Genomic DNA, 24,879 nt, shown 5'->3' with positions numbered 1-24,879 from the left:
CTTTGAATGGCCAAGCGTATTTATTTGAGTCAGAGTACACAGAGGGGAGATAAAACAACTGAGAGAAGAAAAATGAAGAATGGAAGCAGAAGGTCAACAGAGGCTTGTGCAATGAAACAAGTTCAACAAACCCAGGATATATTTTCTTTAGCTGGCTTCACTGAGCCTAACGTTGGCCATCCAGATAACTGGTATCAAGAAGCTGGCTATCAACCAGCTCAGTCAACTCTGGGTTTTCCTATCCAGCTACAAACACGTTTATGTGAACTAGGTGGGGTTGTTAATTATGAGTGACATCATCAGAACCACGAATGAAGTACTTCATATGATATGAGATGAAACGGTGATACCAAATACCTGTGGAAAACTTCTGTTTTAGGGACAGCAAAAAGTCATATTCAGCAAAGTGAAATGTAAATGATAGCCTTTAATCACACAACAAAACAAAAAGATGTAGAAACACTAGAAATAATGTCCAAATATTAAAAGTAGGCTAAGGCTTAAAATACATGTAGAAATTATTATATGTGACTTGAGTATAGAATGAATATTTTTTCCTATTTAGTTGGATGATGAAGAAAACATTCTCTGGCACGTAAAAACTTAAAAGTAACGCCAGACTGTTTCTGCTACCAAAGCAAAGAGTGTAAAAGTAGTTAATGACCGATGAGGTCTATCTGACTGAAATGTTGCATTTATAATCATGGGAGCCAATTAACAGTGTGTGGATTATTTTCTGAATAAAAGACAAGCTTTCATTTCTATTTTCAGTTATCACAAAGTTGTGATGTTATTCTGAGCTGCAGTGATGAATCAGAGTGTAAAATCATCCACACTGTCAGCTATCACTCTGGGGATAAAATCAGTTTTGCACAATTAAAATGCATCTAAAATCATCATTATGTGTTTAGTGTCGTAAACGATCTCTCCATTTGTTAGAAACTCTGTTTTAAAACTGGAGTGGTAATAGAAAGCCTGGAACTATAAAGTGTTTCTACTGACCTATAAAAAGATATATTGCTCTTTTTTACTTGTCACTTTATTGTAAACTCAGGACTTTTGTCCATTTTGGGATACTGTAGGAATGATGACTCCTTTTTTTACAGTCATTTGATTGGTCACTGGTTGGGGTGTTGACAAATTGTGATCTGATCTTCTGGAGTTAACTTGCTCTAGAGCAGGTTAGCTGTTCAGCATAAGTTGCTATGGCGATGTACCCCAGTAAAAAGTGAACCACTGTCGTAACCCTGAAAACCCAGGGTTAAACCGGAAGTTACCTTGCTAACCCCAAATCCTGCTTTGTAGTAAAGGCCTCAGGAGGAACTGCTGCTGTTCCTGCAGTCACTGCTCTCCTCACCCCATTCATGCAAAAATCATATTTATTTCAAAAGCAGTAGGAGGCTGATGGAGGTTGCCCCAATAACTGTCATTATACCTGAGGCCTCGTTTGCCCAAATCTCAATCTGAATCTCAATAACAGAGCTACCTGGCTAGCTAGTAAGCTGTACCCAGCATGCCGTTTGGCGGTGTAATTTTGTAAATGTACATTAATTATAATTATTAGTGTTACAGATTGTTTATGTGGCACAAATTGTTGTGTGCCATAGTTTTTTGCCCTGTTAAAAAGAGTTAGTTTTGGGTCATTAATTATTGTGTTATAAAGTTATAACCGTTAGTAAGAAGGTTATGCAGTTAATAGGGGTCCTCTCTCAATATACTCTACACAGCTTGCCCCAACTGTAGCACTCTTCGCAGCAATTATATATTTTGCCTTCTATTGAAGAGTTACAGCAATTATTTCAGCTATGCACTGGTATGGAGGTATATGAAAAATTCATATTGTACGAGAAATTAAAACCAGTTTACAGGATGAATCAGTATACTGCCCAGCACTAGTTGCTATCCCTGTATCCTCTTCTCATTGTCTGATCTAGCCAAGGGGAGGGTGAAGCTCAGAGCTTTGCTGTACAGAGTAAATGTTCTGAGAGTGACCTCGCAGTGAGACAGAGAGATTGAGGCATTGTGGCCCTGCTCCACTTCCCTGTACTGTTGTGAAGAGAAAAACATAGAGGGCCCAATTGAAAGTGCAGCTAAGATGGGGAAGTGAGGGGGGAAAAACTTGCTCCATTACCATCATTGTTCTGGGCATAGTGAGTTGAGAAAGAAATGGAGATCATTGTGGGTGAATAAATAGACAGGACTGATCCCACATGATTTCAGGTGGATGTGATGAGAGGAAAGTGGTGTGCAAAGGTTGATGCTCATGAAGCTGAAATCTGGCCATGTCTCACTACTGTTGACCATACCACTTTTGCTGGTGAGTTTAAAGTGTTTTGTTTTATCTTTGTGAAGAGTTTTGTTTGATGTATTGCATGACAGTGTTGCACAATCCATTGCATTGAAGATCAGTTTGATTATTTTATGTGTAATTATGAACACAACTGCCACATTTTATTGATATTAAAAATGTTATAAATAGCATGGAATTGATATCAAGTTGAACAATGTCGTTCACTGGAAATGAAGATGCAGAAGAGCTACAGAGACACTTGAGTTTGAGGTTTAAGGCAAGTCCTCGGCTCCTTTGATGTCAGCATGCAGACAGGCTGCCACTAATGCTCCTTTAGCAAGAAAAGCTTAGCCAGAGGTGCCTGTTGCTGATATGAGCAGCACGCAGGGTTCTCTGTCTAATGAAGACCTGAGATAGCCGATCAGTGTTGTGAGGACCTCCACAATCTCCTCAGCAGTCAGCTCAGAGTAGAGGTGATTGAGACAGTTGTGGCAGCCCAGCAACAAGTCTAGGTTGCGAACTAGAATGACACCCTCAGCAGCTGTAGCATGGCAGCTGCTGAGGGTGCCATGATGTTCATCATCATGTCTCTCCAGGACAGGACATGCGGTTGACCGCTTGGCCAGAGAAGGAAAAGGGAAGGAGGCACGGGCTTACTGTATCTTTGATGGGCTGGTGTGCTGCCAGGAAGTGGTTGGTACTAGTAAAATGGCCCCCTCTGTTCCAGTTCCTCATGACAGGGCAAGACAGCCCAACATGAGTGTAGCAAAGAGGGCAGGTCTTAACCATGATGATAACAATACTGTAGGTTTTTGTTGCTGAAGATTATGGGGCAAGTGCATTCATTTGTGGTGCTGAGCTAGAGCCTTGTGGTGGTGATTGATTAATTGATTCTGGACTATTTTGATAATTTATTAATTGGTTAAGTTCTCTAAGCAAATTGCCTACTTTTCCTTATCTTACAGTATCATTAGTAAATTGTATTTGGATTTACATTATTGGTTGGAAAAAAGATTAATGTGAAAACATCACAAACGGCATCGGAAATAGTATAGGCATTTTTTCACTGTTTTCTGATGTTTTATAGACCAAACAATTAATTGAGAGAATAATCAGCAGATTCATCAATAATGAAATAAATCATTAGCTGCAGCTCTAGCACATACCAAACAGAATCACTTTTCCTAAAGGTTCAAACTGAATACCAAGCTATTCAGTAGTCGCTTACTATTATCAGTGAGTTGGAGCTATTTTGCTTTCCTGGCAATCTTTCTACATGCTCATATAGATATTTGACTCCTATTCTGGTGATCAATATCCCTTTCTAGGGCGACAGAGGTGCTTATGATCATTTTAGCACACAAGTATGAAGGTGGGTTTTTTTGAGTGAGATTTTGACAGTTCACTTAATTTTTTTTTAATGAAAACTAGTGCATACACCTGAGAGTAAACATTGAGAATATTATAGATTGTGGCTTAAGATGTCAGGGGAGAGACAGACTGGGCGTATTTCCATTGTTTTGGCAGCCTGCATGGTTTAGGGATATTTATTCCTGCCAGCAGCGATACAGGCTGATTTCTGAGGCCTTTGATGAATCACAAACATACCCAACGATATGTGATGCTTTGGCATTGGTACAGCTGTCTCGATAAACCCAGTAAGTGTAACTTTCTCTTTACACCACCCTCTTGCTAAAAAACAAACAAACAAACAAACAGAGAAACTTGCTTTTAAGCCTGCTACTGTCATCTCAGACTATGAAAAAGCTTTATGCGGGTATATGTACTAGTTTGTCAGGATTCATGTACAGTAGATTGTTATTATAGAGGGGAGAAAGTCTATGGTCAGATACATTTTACTTAGAAAGTTGCACATTTATAAAGGCCCTCTCTGGTGGCTAAAGAGGGACTGTGGGCAAGATAAACAAATAAATTGTAAAACAATCCATATCTACAGTGGTAATCTATATATGACATTTGGCATGGTTTCACTTTGCATGTGATCAAACATTATGGAACATTGCAGTGTGAGAGATGGTGACTGTCTTAGTTAATTTCTGTCATTTCTGTGTTGATGACACATTTTTGAACCAACATGAAAAGATGAGATTCTGTGCCCCTTTGGAAAATGTTCTATTTGGGAAATGTGTCCGTTCGGTGTAAAATATTTGGAGGTTAGGGAACTAATTAAGAGACTTGACTTACCGTCAAATTAAAGAGAACCGGGGAATAAGCATTTGGGTTTACTCATCTGGTGGCCTTGATCCAAAGCCACCAGACAGATCCAGAAAAACCTGGAAAAATTAGATGGTCAAAAATGTCATTTTTACTTCAAATGCTAGTCCAATTTAAAATATCACTGCTGAAGGTGTTTTTAAACTGAAAACTACTGAACTTTTCGGTGTTAATTAAGAAAAGATTTTACAGACGCAGAAATAAACAAAATTGTGGAAAATAAAAGTTGGACCCCACGTTACCTTCTGAACAACCTCAATTGTCCATGTAATGCTATAATACAAATTTTAAACTATGAATTTCTGAAGGCCCTGCACACCCACACAGGTGTTTTCATTTATTCTGGGTGAGACTTCTGCTCAGCATTTCAGACTGAGCCTATGGTCGACTGATAGTAGACAGGTTTTTTTATACATGCACCTAGGCCTTGCTAGTACCTAATCTTGCAGCCTTTAGGTCCCACCCATACCTTACAAGACTAAGGCAAGGCAAGGCAAGTTTATTTGTATAGCACATTTCAACAACAAGGTAATTCAAAGTGCTTTACATGGAACATAAAAGGCATCAAGACAGAATATGAAAACAACACAAGACAATATAAAAAGACATTTAAGTACAATTTTAAAAAAAATAGTAAATTGGAGACAAAAAAAGCTAGTGAAATGCTACTGATGGCTTTTGGCTGAAATGTCCATTTCTGTCCACAATAAGTAATAAGACAGATCTGTGAGTGCCGGTGTTTTGTTTGTTTCAAATAAAAAAAAAAAGAAGCTGAAATAGACTAAGACATAAAATAGGAGAATAAAACTTACAGTAAGATGTAAGATATTAACCCTCAAATTTGGTTCAATAAAAGGCAGTGGCAAATAGAAAAGTCTTCAGCTGTGATTTAATAGAACTGAGAGTTGCAGTAGACCTGCAGCTGTCTGATCGTTTTTTTTTCTTTTATTTTTAGGGAGACCTGTAAAGACACAATTACAGTAGATGAGTCTACTGAAGATAAATGCATGGACAAGTTTTTCTAAATCCTACTGAGACATAAGTCCTTTAATTCTTGATATATTCTTCAGGTGATAGTAGGCTGACTTTGTAATCGTCTTGATGTGGCTGTTGAAATTCAGGTCTGAGTCCATGACTTCACCAAGATTTCTGGCTTGGTTTGTGGTTTTTCACATTACCAATTGAAGATGAGTGCTGATTGAATTGAAGAAAATTCTGGCACATTCAATCATTGATTTGTTCAGTGCACTTACTCAGTGCTTGTATTGGACCACAGTCCCCTGGTGATGTGGTTATGTAAATTTGTGGTTCGTCTGCATAATTATGGTAACATATTTTGTTGTTTTCCATAATCTGAGCCAGCGGAAGCATGTAGATGTTGAACAGAAGAGGCCTATAGACACAAGGTAGTACCTGTCCTTTAAGTAGGATTCGAACCAGTTTAGTACTGTGCCAGAAAGTCCCACCCGGTTTTCCAGTCTGTTTAGTAATATGTTGTTGTTGACCATGTCAAATGCAGCACTGAGATCCAGTAATACTAGCCCGAATAAATATTTCACTAGTGTTTTCAGTGATATACCGTGTTGTGATTACCTCTGTTTAAACATTTGTGTGCATAGAGATAGCACTCTCAAAGAAAACACAGGAATGATCAGAGAGAGCAACATCAGTCACCACAACCTTAGAAATGTTCAGACCCGTGGAGATGATTAAGTCCAGAGTGTGCCCCTTGCTGTGTGTGGGCTCCATCACATGCTGAGTCAGTCCGTAGTTATCAAGAACACAAAACAGTTCTGTAGTGCAGCTGTCCTGGGGCTTGTCAACATGGATGTTAAAATCACCAACAATAATTACACAGTCAAAGTCAATACAGATTATAGACAGCAGTTCAGCAAAGTCATCAAAAAGGTTTCGCAGTATTTAGGTAGCCTGTAGACATTTAGAAATATAACTTGAGAAGAGGAATTCAACTGAAGAGCCACATATTCAAAAGAAGCAAAATTTCCGTAAGATATCTGCTTGCATTGGAGGGAATCATTTAACAAAATGGCAACTGCACCTTTTTTCTTATGTAATATAGCTTCACTCATAAAACTGAAGTTGTGAGGGGTTGACACGGTAAGAACAGCTGCACTGTTATCACACTGGGCTCTGGCTTTTCCTGGGAAGAATCATGAGTGCCATCAGCCTTGCAGCCTGGACACAGCACATATCAGTTCGAGCTTGCTGTATTTTGTACACAAATAACTGGATGTGCTGTGCTTTTATCAGGCTGGGGAGTCAGAGGATGATTCTGAAGCCATTGTGGAGGGAGGGAAAGGCCGGGTGCCGTAACTTTGATGAAACTGTGTCAAAACCGGCTGAGGACTTAAAGCTGTTGGTGGAGTTGGATGCCAAAGGGGGTTTAGGGGAGAGAAAATGGGAGTAGGATGTGGTGAAGTTTGGTCCCAGCAGTGACAAGCTCTTTCATCTGGTCACTGAACTCCAAGAGGGGGGAGGAGGGGGAAACAGTGACTAGAGAGGAGGGTGACCTGTATGAGGTTTCAGGGGGTGAAGAAGGTGAATCCTCAGAAGTGGTAGTTGGTGAGTGGGGGTGGATTCTTCCTTTAGGCTCTGATGACTGTCATGTTTAAAGCTTTCTTCAGGTGGAGGCTGGGGTGGCTCTCTTTCAAGGTTTCTGACGCATTTTGATGTCTTCTCTTGTTGTCTTCCCAAGGACAAGAGACAAGAAGTCTCTTGTCCTTGACAGAGGGAACAGATATGCAGGATTCTTTTTGTCATGTCAGAGACCATATCCTTGGGAAAAAATATTTTGGTGTTTTCATTGCACATGCTTCACCCATAATCAGAGTTTTAGGCTCAGTCAAACTTTTTTTTTTTTTTTTAGCTTTCCCTGTAGCCTTTTACTTTCTGATTTACTCTCAGTTCTTATCCTGCTGTGTGAAGATGAGAGGGTATCCAGGTCATAAGACGGAGATCCAGGGTCCTGCAACAGTGGATCAAATCTGTTCTCCAGTTGCACACTTGGTTGTTGTAGAGGTTTGTGGTTATCCCTTTCACAGCTGTCCTTGGCTGTGTCCTACTAAGAACATGGGTTGAAGAGGCGCTCTGCCTGGATGATAATGCAGGCAAGCCAGTCACATCACAGATCTCAGGGTTCTGGGCTCTGCCTGTTACTCGTCCTTCCATTTCCAAGAGAAATAATTTGCTCTTAGGCTTTGCGCCAAGAGAGTTCCAGGGAGGACTACCACTTGAAGATTGACTATGCAGTACACAGCCCTCCTGTTTCATGGTATACTTGTTGGCGCTAATTAGCATGCCTTTGTCCACTGTTTTGAGTAAAAGGTAAAATGGTGGTGTTCCCACACAGTCCATTCACTTCCATGTTCAATTCTAGCCGGTGAATTTTAGTTCCCAGCACTGCAGTCTCCTGTAGAAGTTTGTGGTAGTTGTCTTTGGAGAAGGGGGGCATCTTGCTGCTAATTAGCTTTAGCTAAGTGCCATGTTTCTAGTCACTGCAGTACAGGCATGTGCTGTTGGTAGGCCAAGGAGTGATTGAACAACATTGTAACACCATGCATGGGGTAACTTTTTCCCTTTAAGATGGTAAGGTAAACCATTCATAGATATGTGCTTTGTTAGGTTCATCTTTTTCTGGCCTATCTTAACCCTTGCATTGTGCTGGCAAAGGTATGTACTCTTTTGAATGCCATTTAGTTAAAACATGAATGCTGCAGCTCCAATGAAGAAAAAAAAATATTGAGAGAAACTAAATATATACACACACATCTGACTGGGACTTATCATGAAATGTGTTCATGGGTCTTTCTATCACTGCACTGACTATTCAGACTTTTTGGCCGCATGTTTTGATCACTTTTTCCATGGCTACGCTAAGAGATGTCTTCTTTCCTCTTTTTCATCCAGGGTAGCTTGAGAAGCAACCATCAGATATCTCCCCAGGAATTCCTGGGAGAGCTGAAGTCAGGGGTGATGGACGAACGTCTGTTTGCCTGTCTCGACTCATTGAGAGTTTCTCTTACCAGCAACCCTGTCAGGTACAGTACAACAATGGAAATAGACTTGGTCCCTTAAAGGTGCTATATGTAAAAATTTAGTTTAAAGCATTCAAAAATTAACTAAAATTATCGACAGAATGTGAATAAATAACAGTTTTGACGTTATGTCAAAGACAGCTTTGTATTGTGTTTACAGAGATATCTACTGAAGTTAGCATGCTAACCAGCTAGCCCCGGCTCATCCTGTCTCGTAATACCACTTTGTACTTCAAAGGCAATAGTGAGTGACTGTAGCGTCCAGTCTGCCCTCAGTCTAACATGAGAGGATGAAGAAGTAGCGCTGCCCCAAGGGTGTATTCTAACCTCTTTTTAATCATCGCACCAACTGGGATTTTGAGCCAGACTAAAAGCTGTTGTAATTTTTGATCTAGGACCATTATTATGTCAATTTATTAAGTTTTTTTCAGGTGATAAAGTAACCATTTAGATTCCCAATATGTGGTCAGTTTATCCAATTAAAGCCTGTTTGGAAATTAGCTCTGACGTTTTCGGAGATGTGAGGAGCTGCTGGCCGGGTGAATACGGCAAGTCATCTTGGCTGCTAGCAGCCCGACTCCTGAGATGATTGGCCGGTCAACGTCTGACATCATAGACCTTCGGGAGGGGGGGGCCAAAGACCTATGGGAGGGACTGTGCATTTCCTTTTTTCTTATGACAGGGTTAGACACCCCAACTTTCTGATGATATACTGCCCCCAATTTGTTTGGAGTGTGGAGTATGAATTTGACAGGTGGCCAGTTCTTACATATAGCACCTTTTAAGTTTACATGTTGTCACTATTGTACATTTAGTCATTCTTTTTGTAAATAATTACACAGTATAAACACATTTTGATGTGATCACTTTCAAGGCCTATTGCCTTAGGTTTCATGTTTTATTGACTGTTTGTGCATTTCTTATTTTTCATTTCTTATTAATTCATCAATGTATTGAGTTGTTACATATTTCAATATAAAGGAAAGGAGGGATTCAAACAAAACAAAGTATAGAGTGGCAAATTGAGAAGAGCTGTAGCTCACACCTATGAACCTCAGAGGTTGTGGCTGTGAGGTGCATCCCAGGCAGAGGTGTTAATCAGAGCTGTAGCAAATTAAAAGTGCCTCATCAGGAACAAAACACTGTTGCCTGGTTAATGAATTTACCCAGAATTGACCCAAAATCTGAGTGAACTCATTTAAACTGTTGAAGCAGAGTTCTATAAAGCGTCATCTCTTGTTTCAGCCCACCATAAGCAGCCTGAGCAACAGACAATTAACAGACGATTATGCCTTTGTTAAATTCCATATGCCCCAAATCAGTAGATTAGTGAAATGAACAATTTTGGTTTAAGCTTTTTGTCCACTTTCCATTTCAATGACTTACACTTGTTCCTTTGTCAAATATCCACAAAATTGAGATGCTCTTAAGTAAAATGATTCCATAGTCACCGTACATTTATACAAGTGGGATGAAAGGGTATGCATTAATACACATACTGAAAATAATATTAATTGTGGTTAGATGGCTAATTGTGTGTCACAATGCTGATTCAAAGTACAGGTTTATCTCCCAATACGTAGTAAAGTTCACTTTGAGAGAGAGGATGTTTCTTTGGTGCTGTCAAAGCCACTATGACAAGCAGATCCCTGTCAGTCTTGTCTTGGTTGTCTCCCTCATATTAAGATTGTCGCTTTGGACTCTCTGCCTGAGGTTGGGGATTAGCAAGTTGGTTTCACATGATAATATGCTATGCCAGAACCACTTTAAAGGCAGTCAGAAACCTAACCACTTCTTATTGCCACTTGCACGCACACAAACAGACAGGTATAATTTGTTTGATCACAGTAAGTCATTTTCATGATTGACGTCATGGATACTAGGAGTGGAATCACAGATGAATGATATGATACTATCACGATATTCTTCCCACGATTACGATATATTACAACAAAGGTGATTCTGCGATACACAATATATCACATAGAAATATTCTGCAATAAATCACAATATCTCTAAATAAAGAAGAAAGAAAGAAATATTTAAAAGAGCAGGAAATAGATAATGTAAATGTTTATTAAGAGTAGATTAGTTTCACATAAAAGTAATGCTGCCAAGTATAAATATCAGAACACTGCTAACTGTAGCCGCAGTTTGTGCTTCTCACAGAGCCGCTGGTAGCATTAGTAAGCGTGATAAGAGACAGCAGAGAGGCGACGTTATGTTAATAACTCAAAGATTTATTGCTTTTCTGTGGCAGTAAACACAACACGCAGATGACTAACTGTGCTATATTTAGAACTTTACAAGATATTCAGGGCTGATGCGCAACGATGGTAGGCTAAACGTAAACATGATAAACAGCAGCGGCTACGTACTGACACTCCCCCACAGACACAGACACACCGAACAGCCTCTTATAGTAGAGCCATGTACCACACACAAACTTTTACAAAGGGCCTTGAATGTGCTTCTAATGACTGTCAAAGATCCAGTGGACTCTCTGTGTGTTCCCAGCATGGACACAGAGAGTCTGACAGCAGCTGCTCATGGCTGGTCATTTTGCTTGCATTTCTTCTTCATTGTCTTCTTGCCGTTCATCTGACTGTCACCAGTCTGTTCAGCACCTCCATAAGGAGGCAGAGGGTAGAGGGACTCCGGTAGTGGTGAGCCAAAGTAGCTGAATCAATTCTGAGCAGTCCAGTGTTCAAAAAAAAAGTATTGATACTTGGCACCAGTGTATTGATAATGTATAACAATTGGAAATATTACGATATATCAATTTTGATTTATTATTGATTAATTTATTTTTTTGTCCCACCCCTAATAGATACATAGCATGTGTACAATAAGATCAGAATGCCTTACTAGACTCTGGCCTGTCTCATGTAAAAAATAGTTTTGTCATGCTGTTCACGGTTGATTGAGGATGACTGTGGTCTTGCATCATGTTATGGCCTTGTGTTTTATCCTTGATCTTTTCTGTTTGAGGTGTGGTGAGCTTTTGAACAGCTTTTGAAGAGGCTGTTGTCTACACCAGTGGCTCTCAAAGTGGAGTCCAAGGACCCCCAGGGGTCCTTGTGGGGGTTCCAGTGGGTCCCCAACAAAAAAATGGATCATTTATTTTCACCATAATTCATCTATAAGTAACACAATGACAGAATGTATGACCAGTGTTTACCCTATATTCATTCAGCAGCGGCGCACTGCCACTGCAAAATTATGAGCGCCGCTGCTAAAATTTCAGACGATCATTAATATCAACGGACTACTAATGATTTTCACTCGTACACTGTGTTAGGCCAAAAACCCTGCGTTATTGTGGATTTTTTTGTCATCCTCCCTCTTGAAGTTAGCAACAACGCGTTAGGTTAACTTTACCAGGCTCACTTAAGGTGGACTGACTTTTAAGGTGGACCAGCAATTCTCATTTTAGCATCAAGGTCAGCCTCTTTAACAGAGAATGGAGAAATGGCTGATGAGTCTCTTTCTTGAGTTTTTCATGCCCCCACATATGAAAACTGAGAAATGCTGATTATCTGCTCTCAAATACACACTCAAGATAGAACAATAGAGAATAGCATTGCATCCCATGCTACACCATGTTATTGACTACCTTTCCAAAGTAAATATGTATCATCTGGCTCTCTCTCTCTCTCTCTCGCTCTCTCGCTCTCTCGCTCTCTTGCTCTCTCTCTCTCTCACACACACACACGCAACTCTGTCTAAGTGTGTAGACAGAGTATACAGTTTGTTACCAGAAATTAATTGACACCTGAGAGCCAGTCAGAACATAGAAAATTCAGTGGCCATTTTATATGTTTGATCAATCAATAGTAACAAGTGTGTATGTGTAAATGAATCTTATTACTGGCTGTGTAAAGTAAAAATTGTACATTGAGGGTACATATATATATATATATATATATATATGAAAAGATAGTTTAATATTGCCTTAATGTAGCAAACATTACTCTCAGTATATTTTAACCTTACAATCCATCCCTCACACCATCCTTTTATATTTGTATGATTACCCTCCCTTTTTCTTACTTTTCTTCCCTTCCCTTGTTTCTGTTGTTTATACCCAGTTCAGCATCACTGAATGAAAGTGTTTTTTTTTTAAAAATACGTTGTTAACACAGCTGAAATGTATCATCTTGTTGTTTTTATGAGATATGAGCCTTCTCATGGCTAATAAACTGCCTGACTCATCTTTTTGAGTTTGCATGTGAATAGCACTCCCACCTACCAGCGCTCTTTCCCACCTACTTACACAATAGAGCAAAAGAACAGAGACTTCATTATGTTTTCTAGAACCTCTTGAGCATAGAAGCTCTATTAAGATGACAAGAGACAGACAAGAGAAAATTGGTGTTAAGAGCTTTTGATCATGATGAATCCATTTTTTTTGAGACATTAATGAAATTGCACGAACTCCAGGAGTAGAATTCGGCAAACATAGTGTTAATTTTGTTAATAAATATGATGAAATAGAATTTTTAATGATAAAGATAAGAAATTGGTAAGATTAAAATAATATTGGTGACTATATAAACTTAAGCACTATGTGATATTCATATATTCATAAGTAAATTCATATTTGTAATTAATTGTGACTGGATTCCTTTAAAATATATTAATATATATTTTAAAAAGAGTTGACCAAAATGGAATATAAAAAAGAAACTCTCACAAAATGTCTGAGAGATTCAATACATGGATTAATAAATGAAAAAAGACAAAAAATGTATGGAGATATATAGAAGATGTGTCGAATGATGACATTTGACTGACCAGTTTTTTGTTTTGTTTTGGTTTTTTTGGCCGGTAATGTTCATTCACACCTCCTTGTCACTGAACACTGTATATTTCTATCTGTTGCTCTGTATGTGTATACTGTACCCTGTTGCACCTGCAGTGTCTATGCACTGGTATGTTTTCAGGGCTTGGCTAATGTGAGGGCACCATGGATAAAAAAAAAAAAAAACAGGGGTTGATGTTAAAAGAAACTAGCTACTATTTGGACCTACCTTGGTGTGTTCTATCTACCTCAGGCTGGTGAACCTGTTACTTTTTCAGGCAGAAACAGGACCTTTTAAGCTGAATGTGGGGGAAAAATATAGTAGCTAGAGAGAGCATTCATTGACTGAACAAGAGGAAACTCACTGTCTCAAAATCACGCACATTATGTTCTTCCTCATGGGTCAGCTTCAGCTCTGCCCATGGCATAGTGTGCAAGAGGGGCAGGCAGGAGGCCTGATGTACTGTGGTATGGTCCATTACATTCTGTGTGATTTTACAAACATCCCTTAACACCCCTAAGAAATCAGAATGTGTATTAAAACATGAATGGGTGCACAATACCATTCACAGTGATATTTTTGGCCGCAATAATTGTAGAGGGAAAATTTGATACTGTCACATTTCTAATAGTAGCTTGGTTACATTTTGCCGTTTGCTGTAGAGCTGAGTAATTGCTAATTTCAGTTAAATGATATAATACTTAAATTATGAGCTCAATCTTTTTCTGCATAATGTACAGAATGTGTAGGCTGAGGTTACTTAGTAGTATAGTTAGGGCTGTACAATGCGTAATATGTTTGCAATTGGGAATCATATTAAAACATTCAGGGAAAAGTTATTCAAAAATGAACACATAGGATAGCTGGATACATTAGATGTCTTAACTCTCGACAGTCCCATAAAATGTGAGGTGAATAGTAATCAACATTTTTTTTCTTTAAACAGTGAGCTCATATCCAACTGCATGAAATGCACACCTAATGTGTCTTGTCTGCTCATATGCAGAACACCTTTGAACAATGTTTACGTGTTATATGGTTGTAAAATGATAAATTAAATGAAGCCTCACCTCACCTCACATCCGGGCCTGTTTTTGATAGAGCAGCTCGCATCTCTGAAGCATGAAATTTACTTGTAAATGTATATACATTCCTACATTTGTTGGCAATTTACATACTCCTCCACTCAGAGATGTGTTTTGTTTATTGTTACTTCAGTTGGATGTTTGAGCTTCACTATGATGTATGTGCAGAGTTTGATACTAGAAGGCTGTTTTCATGTTCAAGACGTGTGCCTACAAGCAGGATTTGTGACATCAAGACTAGTTCGGAAGCTAAATGCGGTCTAATATGCAACTTACACAAGTGTGATGTGGAAACTTGAAGTATCCAGAACACATACACTGAGAATGGACCTTTCAGTGAAGTAGGAGACATCTGGTGTCCAGCAGTTAAACTTTTGAAATGAAAAATATTCATTGATTCTGGAATGTTTAATTAGGGCCTAAATGACACTTTAAGGATTTTAACAAGATAATTGAACTTTTTTCTGGAAAAACTATGTTAGACACAAATTATTATTCAAATAGGAGTATTTTATATCCATCTTTAAACATGTCTGGAGGGGATCTTTAAAATGAATGTTTAATGATGTATTTCTTTTTTCTCCTTTCAGTCCTCTGCTTTTCTCTGTGATCACAACTGTGTTCTAATGCAGCTGAATTCATAATATAGTTGTCAGATAATTAATAATAATTTGATTTTGGTTCATTAATACTAGATACTAGTGAGATTGGCTATATTACCACTTAAAATGAGCGGTCAGAGAGAAAGTTGAAAGCAACAAAAGCTTGTCATATTCAAGTACAGCCACAAAGCATCTGTTACCACATCTGAATGAGCGCCAAATGTCTATTTCTGCTTGTAAAACATGAAAAATCTCCAAAATGTCTCCAGTGAACATTGAAGCTGCTAGTGAGCCAGAGCGCAGCCGGAAAGCAACGCAGCCAGATGCTGTGTACATTCAGCATAAGATAGCATGTTACGGCTCAACAGTCTGTCTTAGTGGCAGAGCTCCTGTCTTTTTTTTAAAAAACAGTGGGCCAGCAGTGGTACCCACCAGCTATATAAAAGCACAATTTACAATCCTGAGTTGTGGGATTGATTTGGCAGCAAAGTGCATTTTGTCTGCCACTGTTTTTGGAGGCTTTTCACTGTCACTTTCTTGGCACTACTGTAGAAAACATCTCTCAATCATCGCCTCCATCCAATATCAGGTGGTTGCATTCTGCTAGTATAGGCTGACAGACTTATAATGCTTCCTTATCAGGTTCCTTGTGGCAAAGCAGACAGACTTAGAGGTAATTTGATAATTCCTACACCTTCAGAGTGTCACCCTGTGAGGCTTGCCTCTGACCCCTGCATACCTTACTCACATCAGCTATTCCAGCTCTTTCTTCCTTTTTGTGAAGAGGCCACAATACTAGCCCAGAGGACCAGCAAGGCTACAGGATGTAATTGTGTTAAATGGATTTGAGAAATGGATCTGACAAACAAGTGGAAATTGGTTTTTGATATTATATTAAAACTGACCTTCAGGTTTAAGGCCCCAGCTTTTTCACTTTTGCTATGCTGTAGGGTAAAGTTTAGCATCCCTCTTCCTTACACCAATATTTTTAATAAACCTTTGATGCTCTTTATGCCTCATAAACCTGCCACCTAACTACAATACACAAAGATTTACAATTCCTTGAAGGTAAATTGCAGTGAATTACACATCAATGTCTGTTTACAGGTCTTGAGTAATACCAACTCATGTATGAAAGTTGAATAAAGCCTTTTGTGGCTCCAAAGGGAGCTGTGTAAACGCTGATAAATTGCCTCAAGTGTTATAACTTGCCAGTTGGGGCCGAAAACTTCAAGTCTGAAAATGTAGAAGAAAATCTGGGGGTGTGTAGTGAGAAAGGAGCGAGGTTATGAGAACTCTGTAGCCTGCTCCTCATCTCCGCTTAAGACTATCAGCTCAAGGCTACATTAGCCGCTACAAGCATAACACATCCAAATCTGTACAGTTTGAGTAAATCGAGCTGAGTTGCATATTAGGTAATGCGGGCACCAGACAAGGAAGAAAACTGCATGTTGTAAAAAAGACAATATCTCTGGTCCTTTTCTTTTTTCAGATGTCCATCATGAGTGCGATAATGTTATGCTAAAACAGTAGAGTACTGTTATGCAGATCACACTCATAGTATTGTTATAGACACTATGCATAAATGTTTTTTTATGAGTATATTTCTAAAAAACATAAGGCTACAAAGAGCTTCTAGAAATGTTGTTTCTCCTCTCTGAGTAATTAGCAGTAGTTGATTTAACGAGTGGCAGGGTATGCATGCTATAATTTAAACATTAAAACTGTAATTTTTCCATTTCATCAGTAACATGTCAGCAACCTACCCTTTTCATAAGGTGTGACATATACTCTATTTGGATTTAAAAGTTTGAGAAAGGCACACAGATTGAATAGTAAAGATGTTCATTGTATAACATTCACACAAGGTATGGTGTGAGGTGTTTTATTGTGAACAACTGTTCATTTATTACATTCAGTGTTTCTAGCTAAGTATTAATGAAAATGGTCAGTTATAGTCCTAGTAGCTGTTGTGATGCTTATTCTCATAAAATCTGGTTTATAGTACAAATTTTACTATTTAAAGACCCCCCATTGCCATTCAAGCCAAATCCTATACTCAGACTTGCATGGTGTATTTTTTTCAAATCATTCTTGAAATCTTGACATTAACATGAACAGTATAAATACCTTGACATTTGAGATATTGTAGACACTTGTTTAATTTTCACAAGCATTGGTATTGTTGTTAGTGGCAACAATGGGGTGATAGTGACGTCATTCAGTCCTCACTGAATGAAATGACTTCTATTTTTATTTCAGATATCCTACATTGTTGTTACTCCAGCCTCTGCTTGCTATCTGTCCCTGGAGAGCACTCCTGTAGTCAGTTAACTTGCAATATTTGGGACAACATTTTAAAGTAAATTTTTATTTCTGGTTCATAACTGCTTTGGCGGAGTGCAACACTGCTGCACTGCTTGGGAACCTTGGATGCATTCTCCTGAGACTCTGTTAGAAGTCAAGCTACCTTAGCTGTGAAGTTAGCCAGATAAGGCGCCTCATTTTTCTCTTTGATTTATGACTGTTTTTGTTCCCAGGGAATGGGATGATGAATTTGTTTTCCTTATTTTTTTTTCTCACCCCGTTTCTCTGTCTTTCTGAGATGACAGCCCTCCTTCGAATATAGCCATACCTCTTTTGTACCTGTTGATGGAGAAGTGTGATTACAGTATGCCCCAGAGTGAGCATTAATTAGTATTTATAACATAATATAAATATCAAATAAAAATAGTGTTGACTAGTAACACTGGATAATTTTCCAACGTGATGTTGAAATTTTAAGGCAATGTTGGCATAAGATGTGGAATCATCGTATGCAGTCAGATTAATATGCATCAATTGCACACGGACTGCTGCTACCAGAGGCATTTTTCTATACACTGTCTGTCACCGTCTGAAGTCTTTTATTGACACGACTAAGTTAACTGCGCCAAGCAACTACTATCACAGCCTCTCTGTTGATTGAAAATGACATATGTCAGTATACCACTGATTGGTTAGGGCAAAAGAGACAGTAATTTATGTACTTTATTTGTCTTTTTACTGGAGACAGTAAAACTCAGTCAACACTGACATTTAAAACACATCAATACAGGTCTGCCACGGTTAGCTCAACAGCTAATTTGCACTTGTAGCTCTATATATTTGTGAAATCTGCTCACTGCTTGTGGAGGAAACAGACCATGTACCAAAATGTTTTGTGGCGGCTCTGAAAGCTGCATGTGTAGATCTGCTCCATGACCTGTGTAAACACTGAAGGGATGCGGGCCATGCTACGCTATGATGACTGTAGATGTCTGCTCTGTGTCCTATCTGTATGATCCCAAATAACTAATGACAATAATAATGTTAACACTTAGAGCAGTCAGACATAAACTGGTGCAGCAGTTTCTCTAGCAAAGAAAAGATGTGGAAAGTGTTCATTTTGCACAACACAACTCCAAACACTGAGGACATTCAGACAGAGAATGTGATTGAAGTTTCTCATTTGGGATGTGGGAGGGGTGCCAGATGTTAGGAACTAATGAAACCCAAGGGCTGCCAGAGAATGCTAGATTAGCTAACACAATTGAAAATACTTTAATCACTTTAGAGTCTAGACAGACAGCATGTAAAATACAAACCACTTAACTGCACTGCGCAAGGATAATGAAACAGGTCACCTTATGATTACAACTACTGATTCTTGTTTGAAAGTTATTATCATCACCATTTTCATTGATATTATCAACTATAATACTGCTATCTTACTATTATTATTTGGCTTTATTTGCCTCATCTCAGCTCTTCCTGACCTTCAACTATGACACAAAGACTCCCCTTAGATACATTGTTGTCTCAGTCTGATTATTCTTGCTCTTGAAGAGAGTTGTAGAAAAGGTATCATATTGTCCCTTTCTGGCCTCTGTGAACTACTACATTTCCAGGTACCTTTTACAAGAAGCATTTGAAAGCTGAATTATGTCACCACTCTCCCCTTCCCTTCTTCTCACTTTTCAATCATGTGTTTCAATGTAGATGTCCTTCAAATTTGTTTCAGCAGACCCTGACAGTGCAGGCCTGTTAGTTTCCTCTGTAATAATTCCTGCCATAGATCAACTGATTATTTTCCTTTGCTCTCTGCTTTACCTACTGATGATGAAAAACTAGCATGCAGTTGACACTGAGCTATGCATTTCAATGAAGCTCTTGTAAAGACCCAAGCCCTTCCTACTCTATAACCAGAATGGCCTGGCCTATGGCCCAGTGAGAAGTGTAGGCTAAATGGATTTTTTCTCAAACATGAGAGCCTCAATCCTTAGCTGCCTTGGCACCAGCCTTCCCTGTCTCTTCATCATTTCCTGATCCTGACACACACACACACACACACACACACACACACACATGCATGCATGCATGCATCTTAATGTGAAGGCCTACACTGATTCCCTGCCTTTTGTCCTCTTTTTGTAAGTGGAATGAATTTGAGAGTAGGAATGATGCCTACATGATTTTAAATTAAACATTCACTACCATTTACTATGCTTAAATCACTACTGTATGTCAGAGGCATTTCAAGATTAGTGTTGTTTTTATTTGTTTGTTTGTACATTAAATGCCCCTGACGATATTAAAACCCAGTACATCGTGGTCACATGCTATGCTTACATGGTGCACTACACACCGTAGATAACTTACGCAGCAGGATGCCCAATATAGTTTTTCTACATCATTTTTCAAAACATGGATGAATACATCAAAAGCAACTAATGTTTCCCTCTAACTGGTTTGTACAGTTGTCTGTCTAGCTCACATGGAATAGTTTAAACATAGAGTTCAGATCTCTGATTCCCAGTATGAGGCTGTTTGTATAAAAATGTAGGCACAAGATGGTCTGCACTTTTGCTGTATTTCTCAGCAAAAATGAAGAATATCCAGCAAGCTGAAACTGCAAGTACTATAGTCACTGAGCTGTGATGTCTCACATGATTGCATGACATTCAATGACTCCATGATTGGACGATCAGAAAATATGGACAAGGGGAGCCATGGTAGCCTACTGGTTAAGACACAGACCACGTAGCTTTAACAGCCACAGATGTTTGTTGCTTGTCATACCCCTCTCTCTACACATAATTTCTGTCTCTCTGCACTTTCAACTATTAAATAAAGATAAAATAAAAAATGTCAACAAAAAAAAAAATCTTAATCACACCTGTTAACTAAAGTGACTTTAAGTAAATTGAAGTGTGAAGTGACACAACATAAGGCAACAACTTTAGCAAGCTAAGTTAATTGACCTATGCTGAAATTACTTGAAGCAGCAGCTGGTTTGCTATTGTAATCCAATGGTCTGTTTTTGTTTATGCTACCTTTACTATGACATGCCTAAATCATCACTAGTGCAGCTAATATTCTGTAGAAGTTGCTTGATAATTTGAATTGAGATCCCTTGTGTGCATTCAAGGTGTGTTAAGGTTAAATAAAACAAAATAAAAATGGCATCTACCACCATCTATCCTATTATAGCTCTTCATGGTTTTTAGTACAAAAATGCAAGTAGTCACTATTTTTTGCTAGACATGGCATCGTACTGTAAGACCAGGTAAATAAACTCATGGACACACATGTACCTACAACCTTGTACTTCTTTTCAAGAAATAAATTCAGATAACAGCTTCCCATTTTATGTTGTCACCTTGAGAATTTCTGTAGATTTGATGCTGGGAGGCATGCAGCTTGTTGACTAGAACAGTACAAACACTGAATGCTAATGTTCACAGAGATGTTTTTCACTTTCAATCAGAAGGGAGATGCAGTTGCTTACAATCTCACTCACGCTGCCTTTGTCTCTGTTTTCTGCATACCTAAAGATATTTGCCTAAACTATATCATATTTGTTCCTGTTTGTGCTCCCTTTTTGAGTCAGGGTTAAAACTTCTCTGTTCTTTTAAAGTCACTGTTGCTCTTTTTCCCACTCCCAACCATCAATCTCGTGTGAAAAACTTGGATCGCCAACATATGATTTGTCAGCAACAAGGGAAAGTAACATTGTTTTTATCTTGATTACCATTCTGTGTTGAATTGTATCCAATAAGTCTCAAAATTGAAGTTGATTTCATGAGGCAATGGTTTATTGCTTCTGTTATGCAATGCATCACACACACCATTTCTCCTTCATCTGCTTTAAGTACAGGTTTAGCAGTCATTGTAATGTGACGGGGGGAGAGTAAATGAAGTCTTTGGTTTACGTAAATGAATACTCTATCTTCTGCATAGTTCTCAGTTATATTTTGATCGAGAGAGCAGCAGTAGCTGAGTAGCAGAGGCCAGAGTTAATTGCAACCACCTAACATTAACCTGCCTCAAGTGTTCAGCTAGAAGCTCAAGGAATATGATTTAGAATCATGGATTTTTTTTTTTTTCTCAAATAAATATATTGTAAATTCCAGCTTATGTATTCTCTTGGAAATGTCACAAGGTCACTAATTTTCTGAAAGCTCAACATTAGAGAAAAAAAGGGCACTAGGTTAGCCGGCACTCAGCTCATGAGATGCTGTGTGTGGGGGGCGGGATCCTCTGGAGCCTCCGAACATTCAATAACTTACACACACATTAAAGTGTTAAACAAGAAGGTCCTAGCCTCATCAAAAAATGGAAAAAATATGAACATAGGGCAGTTTTGGCGGTTGTTTGCCATCCACCACGGTTGGCTTGTCTGTAGCGCAATATTGCGGTTATTGCGACAGCCCTACACTAATGTAGAATAAGATAAATATTATTAGTTTAACTCTTTTTTTGAGACACACAGCATTGGCTCCTTTACTGGAAAGAAATTGTGGCCTTTTAAACAAAAAATAATGTATATTTTATGTTGGTCCTAAGCTTTTGATATTACTTTTTTAATCATAGGCAACAGTTCCTGGGATCCATCAAAAGCTCCTCCCTAAGATGTTTCTAAAGTCAACTTTGACATAAAGAGCAGCAGAAAATTCTCTCATACAATAGCTTATTTGATGAAGTAATGTGAACTTGCTTAACCCTTGTTATAGAGATGCAACAATGTCTGAATGTAAAGTGGAGCTTCGTGTTTTTACTGGACAGAACAACAGCGCTGCCTCTGAGGCTCTATATGTACAGATATCACTCCATTTCAAAAAAGTACTAAAATGAAAAGATCAGTCTCTATTAAAGTTTGTTTGTTTTATTAAGTTACATAACAGTTTGGATTTTTATTATCGCTACGTTACAGACTGAATAACATAATGTACTGCATCACTCTGTCAATGAGGTTATTTTTTGTGAAGAAAGTGTTAATGGAGCTTTGAGTTGAGATTATTTTGTCACAGTACAGTCAGGTAGTTGTGTTGAAGCTGAGCTGCTGCTGTCAGCAAGTATGCTGCTCTTCCAACTGCAGAATGACCGTACCGCATCCTCCATCCTCAGAAGTTTGTACTCCCGAGTCGAACTAGCCAAGTCTGAACTAGCAAGTACGCAAGTCCGAGCTTGGGTCCTTGATATTGAGAAAGGCCCTATGTCAAATTGGCTTCAGTCAAAGTCTGATGCATTTCCTGGGGGCTTGGTCACCACGTGTTGCCACTTCCTGTATCTGTTGTTTCAAATTAAAAGCCCTCTAGCATTTCATACACGGTCCAGCCATATAGTAGGTTTTGACCTAGTCTTGTTTCTTCTTCTTTTGATCTGACTTCATGTGTGGTTGTCCAATTAATTTTGAGCCCCCGAACTTTTGACAGTATGTGTTAAAAGGACTATATTTCCCACACAGTTCTTTCTGTATTGATGTAAACGTACTCAAATTAAAGCTGAGACTTGGCACTTTAATCCTGTATCCTTTATTTTATTTCAAATTGAATGTGCTGAAGCACAGAGCCTGGAGAGGAAAAAATGTGTAACTGTCCAAATACTTACTGTCTGGACTGTATATAAATAGTTACAGTTTTAATTGTATCTGAATGTACTTTCCATTTGTCTTTTTCTTCTTCTATCTATAATGTTTTAGAGTAGTCTTTCTTATGAGGCATATAATCCTAAATTTACTACTGCTGCTCTTCTCCTCAGCACAAAGTACTGACCTGTCCATATTTTTTCTATGTCTTAAAAGCTTTCCACAGTGGTTCATGAGTGTGAAAGTGTTGTCAGTTGTCAGTCTTATCCTGTTGTGGTATTGATTTTATGTTTGTTATTTCAGTTGGGTGCAGAGCTTCGGGCATGAGGGTCTTGGACTGCTTCTGGACATACTGGAGAGGTTGCTGTTCAAGAAACAGTAAGTTCATGCATGCACCAATATTCTTTTACAGAATCTTACCTATTTCATTATAATGATGTGTGTATTCAAACAGTCAATACTAATAATTACTTATAAAAAGTGGCAAACAAAGTTGTATAGTTTGGACATTTGTGGCTTGTTTAGTAATTTTAAGAAAATAACTAGCCCTAACCCTAATAACTACAAATTTGTACATTTACTAATTAAAATGTTAATTCAAAAAAACAGTGTTCAGATCGTTTTCCATTATCAACACATTCGTTGCATTTCTCTGGGTTTGCTATTACACACTTTCTTTCTATCCTTTATCTGCATTTGTGTATATGAACATATGTGTTATATCTATATACATAAATATGAAAACTAATTTTCAAACATCCTGTATACATTATGTAGTCGCCATGCTATTGATTAGAGACCAACTGCTCCTCATTACTCTCTTGTGTCCCCAGGCAGGAGAAGCTCGACAAAAAGAACCAACATAAAGTTGTCCAGTGTCTCAAAGCCTTCATGAACAATAAGGTAATGATATCAACCATCATTCAACCCTAGAACGGATATGTTTATTTTGTCCTTTTCCCTTATGAAAATAAATTTTCTAAAATATCTTTCTGTATTTGGGTTGAGTCTCATCTCCCATCCACATTGACATCTGGTGTTTTCATGCAAGTGCCAAATTAGGCACCTGGGATTTCAATTACAAAGTGCTTATGACCAGTGGAGGGGTGGAACAGCATCACAACAATATGGAGTCAATTGAAAGGAGTTTTACTGATGTTCTGACATAATCTGGATGACACTGTGTGACATATTTGCATAGATCTAAGGTTCCTGGCCCCTCACTCTGGAGTCAGTACTTTTTGATGGCTCAGGACCCACAGTATAAGAGAGTGAGGAATGGGAAGAGTTGCAATTGAGAGAGCGAGCATCAGAAACAAAACTATTTGTTTGGATGTGATGACATACTACAGGACAAATCAATAACCATAAATTACTCAGCAGATCGTTGCTACTTTGGAGACATTTGTTCTGGAGTTTTCTGTCTGCTTTTCCTCTGCTGCATGTCTCCTTTGCAGCACCCGTTCAAACATCAGTCACCAAACTGTAAACTAGGAAGAACAGTGTCTCTGTGCCTTTTTGTTGTTTTTTTGTGTGCAAAAAATGTTGCTTAAACAACACTGTCATTTTTAAAATCTGTTGTTGTCCAGTTTCCCTAATCTTCAGGAATCTGCTGTTGCAGTTGAAATGCGAATCGTGCAAACTGGACTTTTAGTCCTGGATTTAGTTCCAAACAAGCCATAGTGCAGCAGGCATAAAAAGCACAGAAAGATGTTACTCACAAAGCAAAGTGTTACAGACACAGCAAACTAACCACAGAAATAAAATCGCATTTTGTAAAGGCATAAAAAGTACGACTGGAAGATGCAATGAAAATTTACTGAAATTAAAACTATGAATTTCTCGCTAACCTAATTTAAGTAATGGCAGTATGTTTGTTAAATTAATTTTCTTCTGGCAGACTGTTGCTTGTACAGTTT

At 38.5% G+C, this 24,879-nt stretch overlaps 1 protein-coding gene across 6 annotated transcripts in view; it reads left to right on the top strand.

Moving 5' to 3' along the window:
• LOC122982863 (protein diaphanous homolog 3-like) overlaps positions 1 to 24,879 on the top strand; it is a 190,865-nt gene that overhangs the window by 15,033 nt on the left and 150,953 nt on the right. For all 6 annotated transcript variants that reach the window (XM_044352483.1, XM_044352474.1, XM_044352467.1 and 3 more), the window contains 3 exons: positions 8,453 to 8,583; positions 23,264 to 23,338; positions 23,794 to 23,863. In XM_044352483.1, coding sequence (XP_044208418.1) covers positions 8,453 to 8,583; positions 23,264 to 23,338; positions 23,794 to 23,863 — 276 coding nt within the window. The remainder of the gene's footprint in view (positions 1 to 8,452; positions 8,584 to 23,263; positions 23,339 to 23,793; positions 23,864 to 24,879) is intronic.

The sequence above is a fragment of the Thunnus albacares genome, chromosome 1, assembly GCF_914725855.1.
Source record: "Thunnus albacares chromosome 1, fThuAlb1.1, whole genome shotgun sequence".
NCBI classification, from domain to species: Eukaryota; Metazoa; Chordata; class Actinopteri; order Scombriformes; family Scombridae; genus Thunnus; species Thunnus albacares.
This window is presented reverse-complemented; position numbering and strand designations above follow the sequence as displayed.